Below are 15,292 nucleotides of genomic sequence, written 5' to 3'. Positions count from 1 at the left end.
TAAAAAGTGACTGGGGCTGGCAAAAGTAAGCCTAGTTCAGTTCAAGCCACCAAGCTTGAAGAAAGGAAATGTGAAAATAGGCTTAAAATCCGAATGTTAATCTTTACATATTTAGTGTTATCACATAAAAATTGACATTTTTTCCATTACAAGTGGACAGTCTGTTCTCTTCTTTTATCAGAAGGTGCTAAGAAAACGTTTGAACAAATATTTTAAACACTGTGTTGCCAGGGGAAACAGTCTAGTTCAGCCACTTTGTCACTGTTACTAATTATACAAAAACACTAACATTAAATACAGAGATATCTACGTGGAATGTGACAAGTGGCATATATTACATTTAATAAAGGAGGAGGCTGTTAAGGACTTATTTTGTTAGAGAAACAAAATGGAGTTAATGTTTTGTGTATACTACAAAATAATGGGTACCCCAGACCAAGGAACACTCAGACCTTCAGCGAACTCAGATCTCTTAAGCAAATGTTGTTCCACTTTTCAGAATCCCATTTTGTCCCTAGACTGGCCAGACTTTTCGGGCCTGATACCATATGTTTCCTGTTTGTCATATCAACTGTTTGAGGCAAACTTTAGCACAAACAGAATGACCTGATTGAATGATCCAACCAAAACTCTACCACGGAGCCTGAAGGCCTAGCCCTGAAGCGCGAGCACCTCTCTCTTTCCAAAATAGTCACATTCCGTTCGGGGAAAGAAGCACAATTGAACCAATCCAGCGGCAGCCACGGTTGTAATGCTTAGGACTATCACTTTCTTGGTCAAGCCCCATAACTTTTTAGGCATACATACAGGCCCTATATTCTACAGTGGGTCGTCCCAGAAAAGGCCCTTTTTCAAATAAGACCATGTATGCATGCGTGTTTTGTTCAAGCTCTTTCGGACAAGAGTTGGCGTCCACGAGTTCCCCCCCGACAAAAGGGTGCGGTGGAGAAAAAGGCTGACATCCCATGTGGCGTGAGGGAGTGAACGGGCGTCTCTAAGAGAGAAAGGAGAGAGGGCGGCACGTTCCATAGGGCCCGGCCTCCACCGCGGACTCTTTTCCTCCCTCCTCCCACCCTTGCTCTCGCGGAGGCACACGGGCCGTTCTAGCGGAGCTCAGCGACGCTTTGGCTGTTGGGGGATTGTTCGGAACGGCTGCTTTACTCGGAGCTGCCCGTCCTGCCGGCGACCCAGGCTGACCATGGCCGAGTTCCTGCCACCGCCCGAGTGTCCCGTCTTCGAGCCCAGCTGGGAGGAATTCGCTGACCCCTTCGCCTTTATCCACAAGATCCGGCCCATCGCCGAGCAGACTGGGATCTGCAAGGTGCGGCCGCCGCCGGTGAGTGAGCCTTGGCGACGACCTGCGGGACAGCGACGACCTATTCGCCGCCTCCTCCACCTCCGTCCCCCTCCCCACGACCCGATCCGGGATGGGGAACGGCCTACGTGTAAAGAGTCTGGGGGCAACAGCATCCTCTCCCAGCAAGCCTTCCGCCCCCCTTCTCTCGAGGTCCCAATACCTCGCCTGTCCCCGAGACCCCTCGACACGGGGGGCAGGCGTCCTTGTACATATCCCACTCAGAAACTTTTACATCTCCAATTCCCCCTCCCTAGTCTTCGCCGCATCTCGGGGGCCCTCCCGCCTTCGCCCTCCGCAAGTCTTTATAGGGGAAAGATTGCCCCTTCCCATAGAGAGGGGAGGGACCCTTTTTACCCATCTAATGGCCAGATGCCTTCCCTAATAAGGGGGGGCGCTGTGGGCTTCTGAGGCCCTGGACAGCTCGTTCCTTGCTCCTGCCCCTGAGGAGCCCGCAATCCTAAAAGGCATCATTGTCGCACTATTGACTTGTTTGGGGGCCCAGAATAGCGTTTTCCCATAGAAATGGGGTCATGGGCCGCGGGATGGAGTGTAGAATGGCCTTCTTGTGTATCTTTTTCAACCAAACAGACTTCGAGGCTTGGCTCCTCGAGGGAGACCCACTCTTTAATATGGCTGCCAGTGAGCTTCTCTCTCTACACCCCCCCATCGTTCTCAGTTTGGCCCCCTAGCTCACTTTCGACTCGGAGAACTCTACTCCCTCGTCGCCCCATGCCTCCTCCACGGCCTAAATAAAGTTGCTTGGCTGTGTGTCTGCCTAGCGGTTTGGAAAGCAAGAAACGCACGCACAACTCACACAATGAGGCACGTTTCTAAGCTGCTAGGCTTCCAAATCAAACAGAGAAGTTGTTCTCAAGTGCCTTCTTGAGATGACTTGTCCTAGGGTAGCCAGTGGCATGGCCTCTAAAGAGCAGTTTAGGCTTTTGTTTCTGCACATGAGCAAGATCTACTTAGGCATATGAGAGCAGCTTTAAAATTTTGAAGGGGGCAGGGGAGGAACTTTATTAAGGCTCAAAAACTGCCTTGCAAGCCCACATTTAAATTGGGGAAAGGCGAGTTGCTTTGCAGAGGCAACTAGTGAAGAAAGATTTTTTTTTAATTGTTTAAAGACTTATGCAACAAAAGTAGCTGAATATTATTTTTTATAACTAGAAAGAGGCAGCCATTGTCACAGCTTTACCTTTTCATAGAGTAGGATATTTTGAAGGTAAATAAGTGTTTCTTTCATGTGGTTTATCTAACAAAGTTTAAACATTGGCAAATTCTTGGGTACTGGATGCTACTTTCAACAGAAATACTATATACCAGTCACTGTGTAAAGACCTAAGTGAGGCAGCTGCTTGGGTGTTGCCCTCCATGTTGGCATTGTGGTTGAGCTGACTGTAGATTTCCTTATTTCCCTGTTTTCTGTATCCATAAAAGCTTTTTTGTGGCCACTTTTGTGGCCAATCCATCTGGGTTAATTTTAATACAGTACAGGTACTCATATTTTAAAGTTGGGCACATATAAACATAAGCCATGGAGTTTTGAAAGAGATTTTCTTTCAGAATCCTAGGCAGACATGGCCACCATTTTAGAGTGCGGTACATAGTGGGAAGGGTGATAAGTCTTCATCATTTGAAGTGTAAACAGTCACTACAGAAGATTGCAGAAAGGGTAATTTTGAGCCAGTAACTCAATTCAGTTATTTTTAAAAAATTGCTTCTCAGTATAATTTGCTGCAGCTTTGTTACCATGATTTGTACGTTCTCAAAAAAAGGTAAACTATGTGAATGAGGAAGGATTTGAAGAAACAAAGATTTGCATGTTACAAGGGGATATACACTACTTTCACTTATAACAGAAATCACTGTTCATTTAGGGAGCCCTATTGATAAATGTGGATTCAAACACATTATAGTTAAAATACTTGAAATGTTAATTTGGAGCTGACTATAAAGAAGACATTTTGATGAACTTAAGAGTTCTGCAGTGAAACTTGAATTCTAGCCATTCTGTGCATTCAGATACATTTTAATATGACTTTAACTGGAAAACCTAACTGAAGATTAACCCCTAACTGAAGAAAGTAGTATGCAGGAACTCTGCTTATTCTACTGGTTGAAATCTGCCAACCTTTGTTCCTGTTCAGTTCCATTTATTTCAATAAGATTTGGTGGAAACAGTGATTGGTGAATGGCACTTGCATATACACTAAATAGGGCAGCCTTCTTATTTAAAAATAATTCAATTTAATATAGTTATATGATTGTTTAAAGTTTCTCTTCAGTTTCTACAGCTTTCTCTTTATGTTCTAATTGTATGTGTGGATATATTTTAAAATCTGCTGTGGAATGAGATAAAACTGCATGTAAGATTGTGAAACATCTGTTTGTATGATAACCATTTTAAATCCCTGTGTTTGTAAAATCATTTTGAGTGGATTGTTTGCGATCGCTTGTGGTTTTATCATCTTTGAATAGGACACACATAATGTGGGTGTGTTTTGTAAAATATATTTTTAGTGCTAGGATGGTCAACTTGATTGTTTGGCCCCTAGTGGTCTTACCAATCAAGGCATGGTAAAATAACCCTCTTGGTTTTACTTGTGAGGAAAATAAGCTATGAGACATGTATTTCATATAAATTTCTGCATGCTTAGGTATATTTTGGAAAGGTAAATAATCACTACTAGCCTGCCCTTTGAGGAGATCTTTCCAGAAGCCCCCCTCCCCCCCTCCCCAAGTGATTTTTTAACGTTTGAGTACTTGTGTTCCGTACTCCTGAAACCCTTCCTGGTAGGTGATACTACCTTTACGATAGGGCCTGGTCATACCTGAATGGGTTAGATTGCACAAAATACTTCTGGTTCATGGACTAGTATATGGAATATAACATGACCCTTGAGGATGCAAGTTAGCCATCTCTGATTTAAAGGATTAATTGCTGGGTGTTTGCCTGTTAGCATTGAAGGAACCTGAAGACACAAGACATCTGTTAATTTTGTCTGGGCTTGCATGCTACCCAATCATTGTTTCTAGCTTTCTTGCTTCCAGCTCCATAAAGTGTCATCCCTTTTGTACCTGCTGCCTTGTTCAAGTTTTTTTAAAATAGGGAAGGAGCAATGGGAAGTGTATGTATGTGTTTGTAATAATAATCCCTCCACTCCAACCACTAACACTAGTGCTTTGTTCTAACTCAAGATGCAGTCTGCTGCCATTTTTAAAGAGGCACACTCTGCCACCATGTTTTGTGAGTGGTTTTTCAAAAACTTATCACTCCAACTTTTGTTGGTTATATAAGTGGACAGATACATTAAAAAGAAGGGACTTTTCTGAGAGTTGTATAATGAGGCAGTCTACATCCCTATGATGTACAAGACAAAATGCCCATGGAAATTAATATAGCCAAATAATATCACTCAGTGACTCATATTGGTGCATTTGATGTTTAAATAAAACCCTAGATCCTCGTTCCCATCTGCTTTTTAACTGAATACTTTTTTTTGCATTGGTCTTAAAATTCTTAGGGTGGTATTCAACTAAATTGTGTGAGTGGAACGATTTCCACTCATGCAGTGGAACTTTCCTTCCCTCTGCTCCCTCCATGCATGCCTTACACCATCCCCAAATCTACTCAAGAGGATTGGGGAAAACCCCAGAACAGATTTAGGGGGTGCATGGGGGAAGGAGAAAGGGAGACCCTTCCATTGTGGAAGGATAAATCCTTGTGTTGACAGAACATTTGCTTTTGTGCTACGTTGAATATAGCCCTTAATATCGGCTGCAGTCCAGCACACAGCCTTGTTTTATGTGAAGTTAGGCATGCCTAAGACGACTGATTTCAAAGGGTTTAGATGCATGTAGCTCTCCATAAGAGCAGAGTAATTGTTACAGATACTTATGTACTGGATTGAATCTACAGACTTGAAAAATCCTGTGTTCCAGTATGAGCATCTACCGTTATCTTGAACAAAATAAATAACCATTTCACTCAGTGCTACTAGCATCAAAGCTGTAATATGGGCCTCTGAACTAATATCCTCTTTAAAACAAGGCAGAACTGCTCTTTTTATTTTAATGAATAGTATATAAACCAAAAGACAGAAAAGATTCCTTTCTAGATAAGAGGTACACGGAACTGTATCTTCTCTACCATAACATTATTTAATTCTACACTTACAGTTAAGTAATCCAGTTCCCATTTGTTGTGTGTGTAGCATTGGAATATACTTGCTTTGGACTTACCCTGAACATTTAATGCTAAAATGAAATGTTATGGGTTGGATCCAGAGTTCTCCTCAGCAGAGTTCAGAAATGGAATACTGTGCTGGTGGAATGGAGGAGGGGAAGCAATTTTTGCCAACTCCTCTTTCCTTTTGAAAAGCTGCTCCTGAGAGTTGGGAACCCTCTGGAACTTCAGAGAATGGAAAAATTGGTGAAAATGGCCATTCGCTTTTCTTCAGTGGGAGCTTCTACTGGATTACTCCCTTCTGTGAACTCTGTGAACGTCCATGAAAGCTCTTCCATTTGCAGAAGGGCATATCTAGATCCAGCCCTATGCTTTGTAAGCATATATAAACTAGTTACTGCGCTTTATATTAATGACTTAAGTTCATTAGAACTACAATTTATCCTCCAAAATGCTTGATTAGTTAAATGATTTGTGACACTATACATCTGTTTTTCTAGAGGAAACCTCTGAAACAAACAACCATTGCCTCATATATGTATATGGACAGTGAAGTCTTGTATACTGTACTTAGGAGTAGCAGATCTTAATATTAATTTTAGTCCAGAAAGGAGGGTAAAACTAGTCAATTTGTTTAGAAAGTTCTTTTATTGGCCCTTCATTAGGTCTGTGCTTATGTCCTTCCTGTTATCTGTTCCACATATTTCTACCCTGGGAATTAAACCCACTGTCACATCCAGAGGTCAGTGAAACATTCTCTTTACATAGAAAGAGGCTCTCAGAGCCTTCTCAGGCCATGTCCCCTCCCTTCCCATGTCTTATCTTCGTAGTGGCTGAGTTTAGACATCACGTTTTGATTGTTCAAACCATCAAGAATGTGCTCTGAGTTTGCATACTTCTCAGGTTTCTTATAATGATTCTCTCCCTGTTTTCTTGTTTCTTATGTCTGTAGTTTGCTGTGACACTAAATTGTGCAAATTGTGGTCAGCACTATCCCTTAAACCAGGCGTGGTAAATCTTCAGCCCTCCAGATGTTGCTGAACTACAGCTTTCATCATTTTTGGCCATTGGCCATGCTTGCTAGCCCTGTTGGGAGTTGTAGTTCAGCAAAATCTGGAGGGCCTCTGCTCTAAACCATGAATTCAAACCAGTTTAAAGTGGTTTTTTAAACAATAGTTTGGAGGCAGTTCTGGTTAATGCTAAGTATAGTTTGCTATATTTGGATTTATTTTATTTATTGAACAAGATTTATATGCTGCTTAATAAAAAATTCTAAGCAGTTTACATAAAATGATATCAAATATTAAAATATCAATAAAACAGACTTTAAAAGCAGTAGATAGAATAAAATTATCAACATATCAAGATTAACATATTTTAAAAACAAATGTACATAATAAAATTACATGTCTTAGTAGGTTTGCCTAAACCTATGTGCCATAGGATACTGTAGTTAGAGGGAAATAGGAAAGGAGAAGGGTTGGATAATCTTGCAGCACATCCCCATTGCTTCCAAACATGATTTGGCATGGATGATTGTCTTACTGGACTCATCTGAATCTATTTATTTGGTTTATATTTTACTCTATCGTACTTTGAACCCCACAGGTTCAGAGCAGCTTAAAATAGGTTTTCCTAATTGATTACTGGTTTCCTTGAGGCTCTCAGTCTAACGGTAGTCAAATGGTTTGGGGGATAAAAGAGGCTAAATTAAAAGAAAATGACATAGGAAAAATTAAATGTAGTTAAGAATAATAATGGAAAAGCCAATACTACACCATACATGACCAATCCAAAATGCCACTTACTAAATGCCTACTTATTACAGAGGTGTTGTAAAGGTAAGTGGCATGGGTGATGGTTTCTATGGAGCTCTACGCAGAAGGTAGATGGAAGTTCCTCACAGCCCTTCGAATGCATATTCACTGGAAAAAAGTGAGAAATGTTCTAAATGGCAAAGCTTATTCCCAGTTGTGATGGTGGTTTAGTTTAGTTTAGTTTATAGTTTATTTATATACCACATTTTGGCCAAAAGGCCCCCAGAAATTGATATCCAGTGTTGATATCCAGAAAGCAGGTAAGAGTATTTCCAGGTCCTGGAATACTCCTTTCCAGCAGCACCAGCACTACAACCTGTCAGTGATGACAATGCAGTTGAACAAGTCCTTTCTGGACTAAGAAATCTATTCTTAATAGCCCAACCAGAACTTAACAAAACATGTATGTATGTATGTATGTATGTATGTATGTATGTATGTATGTATGTATGTATGTATGTATGTATTTATTTATTTATTTATTTATTTATTTATTTATTTATTTATTATTTGATTTATATCCCGCTCTTCCTCCTAGCAGGGGCCCAGGGCGGCAAACAGAAGCGCTAAAACACTTTAACACATCATAAAAACAGACCTTAAAATACATTAAAACAAAACAAAATTAAAAACATTAAAAAAAAGCTTTAAAAACATCTTTAAAAAAGGGTTAAAAACATTAGTAAAAAACATATTAACAAGCAATTCTAACACAGACGCAGACCGGGATAGGTCTCAACTTAAAACGCTTCTTGAAATATATATATAGATTTAAATAATTTTAGTCTTATTGAAGAAACAATTAAATTGGCTTAAATTTAAACTTTTCAGCGTTTGACATAACCTTCTTGGTGATGGCACTGAAGTTAGTTGTTATTACTTGAATGAGTTGGCACAAGACTTTGATCAGATTCAGATTTTGATATCCTAGCTTGTTAAGAAATAATGGCTTGAACAAACTACCATTTTCCAAGTTCAAAAACATCAACAAACAACAATACTTCCCTTTGTGTGTGAAGGGGAGGGGGAAGTACACATACTCAAGGTTTGTGCCAGTTGAGCTGGCCCTTACTTGTTCAGTGAAACTTTGTAGAACATCAGCCCTCTCTTCTTCCTTTGTCAGAGACTTAGAAGTGAATTTACAGAGACTATACCTTAAATGTCTGATTTATATTAATGCAGTCTAATATTGCTTCATTCCCATGAGAAGCTTGAACTGGTAAGGCTACTTTCAAGTCCTGCTAAAAGTCATAGACTCAGTGATTTCTGGTGCAAAACAGATGCATCATTACCTATGATGATAAAAGAATTATTTGTTCTATTGCATCCTTGTAGAAACATGTAGAAACCAACATGACTATTTGTGTGAACTATGGCATGCTGAGGCTTGCCTAATGTGTGATGAACCAGACAGAGACAAGTGAATACACCTAAGGCTGTGAGCATAGCCTGGAGTCAGTGTACTGCACAAATTAAGAAGCTTGGTGTACATACACCCATTTAAAAACTAAGGGTGGAGAGCTGAATATGAAGCAGTGGATCAGATAGTACTTATAATACGGCATTAAATCTGCTGTATGTTTTGTATGATCAACCTTTTTTAGGTTATCTGTGGAACAGTAAAAATAAATTGATACATTTAATATTTGAAGGCTGGATTTATACAGGTAGATGATTTAGGGCTTATCCACGTGGGAGCATAACTTCGTACTGAAGATGCTGTTTTCACCTCCGTTTTCTATTTGCAGTGTCCACAGTAAAGGCTCAATGCCACCTGCAAACACAAGAGTTTTCTGTTCACACTGAGGGAAAGGATCAATCATGCAGCTTCCTAATGACCATGCTCTCTAATTTAACATTTCCACTCCCTCTGGTTACTTGGCAACCGAGCATGCTCAGTTTGTTCTCCAGTAAGTTTCATTAAAAAAAAAAATGAAGTGTGATTATTTGTGCTTTCACTGGTACAAGAGCTGAAATACAAATATTTGAGCAGCATTATGCTTTTGCACACAAGAAAAATAAGGCACCATTTGCGGCAACATAAAAAAGGCTAGCAGAACAGGGGAGAGTAGTTGGAAGTTGCTTGTCAACCTACGGGAAATAAAATGAACAAAGGGAGGAGGAGTGAGTGGGCATGGCGAGGGGAACGTTTGACACACCCACCTAAAAGCATCAGAGCAAAGCATCTGCAAGCACTAGAGATACGGAGTGAAGACTTTTTTCCTTTTCGTATTGTCAGAGGATTGGGTTAGTACGGATTTACAGGGGGGAAACTGCATGATAGCTTCTGTTTGCTGGTAATGTCATGTGAACTGTGCAAATTTAAAGGAGCTGTGAGTAGCACCAAATACACACTAAACCATGTAGATGAGCCGTTACAGAGATGAAGCAAGTCTTCAGAACTTCCTTGACCCTTTTCAGTGCTACTAAAGCGATTCTAGAGTATGCCAGTCTTCTAATTTCATGTATCTTTTAGATATTCCTACCAGTAATTACAATTATTATCTTCAAGTTGGCACATCATTTTATACCAAATGGACAATGTGTTCTAATGTTTTCTTATCTTGGGAAGACACATGGGAAAAATAATTTCATCACTGTACAACAGTCCCTCTGTCTGAGATGTTTGTACAGCAAAACTTAATACTGTGAAGGAAAACAATAAATTGTTTACCATTGATCCTTTTTCATTAATGAAATGGACGGAAGCAAATTTTGTATTAGTTTCATGGCTTTGCTAAAGGCTAGAAACTATATAAATCAATATTGGAAAAGTTGGCAATATATTTTAAAATAATCCAAGTCAGGAGAAGGGATGATGTGAGGTTTGCTAAATCTTCAGTGTGGTAAGTTGTGTGGGAGATACATGAGATTCAATATGTGAACAGTGTGTGTAGCTGTGGAGAAAAATAGTACCTGCTGTTTACAGAATCAAAGAGCTTGCTTTATGAGGAGATAAAGGCCACAACTTTTTTTGCTCTTTTGGTTACAGTCATAAACTGGGTTGGCATGCTGTAGGTCTAGGATCCGGTGATCGGGCAGCCAGACACTCCCATCCCCAGCCCACTGACTGGAGGAACAACAAGGGTGTTGATGGGCTTAAGGGCCCCATCCTGTCGTGGACCATTCTGACTAGGCCCCACCTGCACCCTGGGTGGGTGACGGGCAGCCTCAGCCCCCAGTTGGGGCCATGGCCTTCAGGGTGGGCACCACCCAAGACCCCTTATGGAGGTCCCCCTAGATGACTGTGGATACTGCCCAATATTCTTTTCCTGCTACAAGAAGCAGGAGGCTTAGTCATCTGTCCCATGCCAACCAACTTATGACCGCAACCAGTTGGACAGAGTAGCCTGAATGTCCAGCATCCAAGTGTCCATCCCTCCTGGGACAGATCTATGCCATTGGTCAGTCAGGTGATATAGAATGTCTGGATGCTGTATGACTCTGCCTTGTTTTGAGGGCAGCAAGTGGCATAGGACCTTATTTACCTTCCTCTGTGTACTGTCTACCTTGGCTGGATCCTGGGCCCCATTCTATACCCAGGATTGCAGCATTGATGACTACTGTATCTGGGTTCCAGGGAAGGTCTCCCATATCCAGGAGATGTCTGACATGGCTGCCATGGTGAGATTGAGGCCCTTGCATTTGCCAGTTGAATGACAAGGAGGTGGGCCAAGCACTGAAACCTTCTCTTGCACCAGTGGAATTAGGCCATCCCATGTCAGATCACGAATGCCGAACCAGGAAATGTGGAGCTTTTCTTCCAAACAAAGATGTTAATTCCATTATGAGAAAATTGCATGTCATCTGGCCCAGAAGACAATTATGTCCTCAAATCCAATCCAACTTTCGACCTGAGGGTTAGAGAAAGAGTGAGAAACCCTGGTCTCGATCCTGTGAGGACAGATATATGCCTTATAAGCCACTTCCCAACATCCAATAGATTGAAACTACTCGGCAGAGAGGCACTACTCCACTGCTATAGTAGCAGCTCCAATGCGGAAGGAATGGGGAGCAAACTTGGCTGGGTCCAGCCCAATGTTGGCAGTGCAGCATCTGAATTCTCCTGCAAACAGATGCTGACTGATCGTACTGCCATAGGAATAGAGAAACAGCTGGCTGAAGATGGTTGGTTTGACAGAAAGACAAGCATGGAGATCCTTTTTAGTACAGGGTCCTTCCACTGAGGTTTCCTTAAGGTATATGGAGGTGCCCCATACCAGCTGGTCCATTTTTGAACACCTAATATGCAAGTAAAAACTGACCTTGTTCCAGGTGATGTCAGTTAAGGCTAAGGCCCACCCAGAGAATAGTCCTGCCCAGATGCCACTGCCAATTCATTTGTCCTCAGTGGCTCAAAGGAGGCCAGCAAGAAGGCTGTCCTGAAGAGTGTAGACTCAAATGGCAACCAGCATATAGTTCTGGGCTCATTGGATCACCTGGAAGAGACTTTCATATGTAACTGGGCAACAACAGTGTGGTGACGCAATAGTTGTCGTCCAACTGTCTATGGCTTGGTGGGCTCTAAAAGAACTATGGGGTCTGGGTAGCTCTGGGCCTTACTGAAAAAAGGCTATGGTCATGATATTTAACAAAAGGCTCTGCTCCGGGATGTAAGGTACCTCAGGACCATCTTTTCCATTGTGGGCCTAGGCCTTGGAGAACTCTGGGTAGAGGCAAAACTTATGAAGGTATCCATCATGGTCAACTATGAACATAGCATGGATGGGGCAATAAAGACCAGTATTCACTAGTTTATGGTTTGCTTCCAAGAGCCCACAGCATCTCTGGGAATAGATCTGGAATCTGCCCCACCTCTGGTACCAACGTTTGTAATCTTTCCTCTTGAAATTGAGAAAGGGCACTGGCTATATTGTTATTAACACCTGGAACATATGACACTGAGAAAGAAATGTTACCCCCTCAAGGCACAGTAGTGTGAATGCCCTAACCAGGTGCATTACAGGTTCAGATTGAGAAGAGTGCCTGTGGATAATGTGGACCATTACCTGTCTCACCAAAAGGAGACCCTCTTTTCCTGGAAGTTGCCATGTACATTGGAGATGTCTGGGTGGCGCATGCAGAGCTTTAAAGCCTTGGCACATTCCAGAGAGTCTCCTCTCTGGTCTGCACCCCACCCCCTGGCCAAACACCAGGACCAGGATTGGCTGACAAAACAGCCAGTAAGAAGCAACCACTTGATCATTTAGAAACTGGCAAGCTCGTTTCCCCTCACCTGTGCCAAAGCTAAGGGCAGTGAGCATGAAATTAGGAGGAGATTTCAGAAATATACAATTCAGGCATAGACTACTAGATTGGTCTTGTATCAGGGCTACTTTACATAGACCTCAGTCTGCTGCTCCCCATCTCTCCTACTGCTGCTGCGCCACTGCAGAACAAGTGGCTCTGGTTTGTTCTGATGCCAAACCTGGGGTTGTGGTATGTTTTCTCCAAACAAACAATGAACAACAACTCAAGAACAAACATTGGTTACCACTTGTGGTTTGTTTGGAGGGAACCATAAACCCTGGTTTGGATATCATGCCAAGTCAGACTTTGACTTGTTTCTGGCAGCAGGAGTGGAGGAGGAGTGCAGTGAGAACTTTTAAGCTGTGGACACCAGTGTGCTAAGTATTCTCATTAAACCATATTTTTAACTATGGTTTAATGTCATGTGTGAACCAGGCCATGCGGAACCCATCTCCCCTATATAGAAAAAAAATTCATGTGTGAAGTGACTCATAAGGCCAAACTTGATATTATGAGAGAAATACTGGATTCCCAGAATTTCCCTTTCTAGGGTAATATGTGGCCTGGGGGTATTTGCAAGGGATGACTAGTGGGTTGTTGAGGGGTTCTTAACCTCTTCCTTGTTGCCAGTTCTCTCTTACAGGTACTCTAGTTACGACTTTTTCCTCTTAGCTGGACTCATTTCTGGTTTCAGGACTTGGCTGGGGGAGGAGGGGGAGAATAATTACATTGCAGGATGCATTTGTAGGGGAAATTGGCAGGCTCTGGAGAGATTTCTGCTTCCTGATCATTGCCCTCTTCCCATGTTCCTCATAATCTCAGCAAAGGGGATTGGAAGCACATTTTTGCTGAGAATGTCTACTTTAGACTTTAATGGTAGATGTTGGATTCACTTTCACTAGTGTGGGACTAGATTAATTCTTGAATCTGTTTGGACAGAAGCTAATTATACAGCCACAAGAGTGGCTGTATACTATAGCCAGCGGGGATTTTTCACATTCCGCAATGTTAAATGGAAAATACCCCCCGCATGTCATTCTGATGCTTCCCATAAGCTCATTTCAAAACAAAACCTTACAAAACTTATAATTCTGAACTCAGAAACGCTTGCTTAACAACCCTGCCAATTTACATGGCAATACACAAAACAGTCAGAGAGAATCGAGAGGTCAAAGTCTAAAAAGAGAGAAAAAAACCTCAGAGCCCTTTTGGACTTCCTTCTTCCAGAGTTCTCATAATCTGTTGAAATTCATTAAAAATCAGCCATGTTCACAGAGTACCTGTAATCCTAATACTGACCTTGCCCCATACTCTGACCTTCATCTTCTGCACTTTAAAAGTAAAAAAAATGCCTGGTTGATTTTTAATTAATTTAAGAAATTTTGGCTGGAAGCCTATTATAACGCGGGGCATGCTTAGTAAGGACCAACTGTCAGTGTTCTAAAAGCCTCACAGCTGTTTGGCTTGGCTAATCAGAGGGCCACATCCACACCAGACTTGATTTCATTTGAGACAGTCATGGCTTTCCTCAAAGAATCCTGGGAAGTGTAGTTTGTGAAGGGTGCTGAGACTCCTATTCCCCTGAGAGAATGGTTTAACAGTCAGCCACTCTGATTGGAGGTCTGTGAGAGGAACAGGGCGTCTCCTAGCAACTCTCAGCACCCTTCACTAACTACACTTCCCAGGATTCTTTGAGAGAAGCCATGATTGGCTTTGAGCCATGGTTTTGAGAGACGCCATGATAAATTGTTTTAAATTGTTTTTAAAAGATGTGTTTTTAAATTTGTATATTTGTTTTTAATGTTTTTAGTTATTGTAAACCGCCCAGAGAGCTCGGCTATGGGGCGGTATATAAATACACTAAATAAATAGATAAATAAATAATGATTGTCCAAAGTGTAATAGAGGCCTGGTGTGGATGTGGCCAGGGACAGATTTGTTTTAAATTTGGGTGGGAGGTAGGGTTGCCAGGTTCAGGGCCTGAGGCTGATCCTGTATCTTTAGAAGAGAAAGTCAGCCAAGTGCAGGTGTTCTTGCAGCATTGTAATGGGAAAAACCACAAGGTAGAATTCTCCCTTCCCACTGCCCAACTTTGAAAGATACAGAAGATGTCTTGGTTGCCAGGCCCAGCCTGGTCAGTTTTATCTATCCTAATCATGATTGCATAGGAGTAAATCCAATTCAACTCAATAATCATACAAATGATCAGACCTGCCTTTTCCCTCCTTCCCCTCTCCTCTCCCTGCCTCCTCCCCTCCCCTCTTCCTGCCTCCTCCCCTCCCCTCTTCCTTCTTCCACCTCCCCTGCCCACTCTAGCCCTCCGTCCCTCCCCCCCCGGGTCAGTTTTACCTATCCTAAGCATGATTGCACAGGAGTAAATCCCACTGAACTCAATAAACATGCAAATGACTGCATCTGTCCTTCTCCCCTCCCCCTCCTGCCTGCTCCCATCCCAGTCCTCTCCTCTGCCTTTCCACCCCTCCCTCCTCCCCCTCCTCCCTTCCCCATCCCCTGTGCTCAGTTTCACCTATCCTAAGCATGATTGCCATGTGTGTGTGTGTAAATCCCACTTAACTCAATAAGCATGCAAATGATCAATCCATTCTCAGCAAACTTGCACAGGATCCCATTTCTTACCTCCCAGATTAAAAAGCAGGGAAATTCACTAATAGGCAAAAA

The 15,292-nt window shown here is 42.1% G+C and overlaps 1 protein-coding gene across 2 annotated transcripts in view; it reads left to right on the top strand.

Moving 5' to 3' along the window:
• The first annotated feature begins 933 nt into the window (after positions 1-933).
• Positions 934-15,292, top strand: part of KDM5B (lysine demethylase 5B) — a 97,762-nt gene continuing 83,403 nt past the window's right edge. The window contains exon 1 of one of the 2 annotated variants that reach the window (XM_061631780.1): positions 934-1,336. In XM_061631780.1, the coding sequence (XP_061487764.1) occupies positions 1,199-1,336 (138 nt within the window). In that variant the 5' untranslated portion in view covers positions 934-1,198. Of the gene's footprint in view, positions 1,337-3,011; positions 3,033-15,292 lie in introns of those variants that run through there. The other variant, XM_061631781.1, reaches the window with a different exon arrangement.

This window comes from Rhineura floridana, chromosome 6 (assembly GCF_030035675.1).
Source record: "Rhineura floridana isolate rRhiFlo1 chromosome 6, rRhiFlo1.hap2, whole genome shotgun sequence".
Classification (NCBI taxonomy): domain Eukaryota; kingdom Metazoa; phylum Chordata; class Lepidosauria; order Squamata; family Rhineuridae; genus Rhineura; species Rhineura floridana.
Note: the sequence above shows the minus strand (reverse complement) of the source record. Positions and strands in the feature narration are given on the sequence as shown.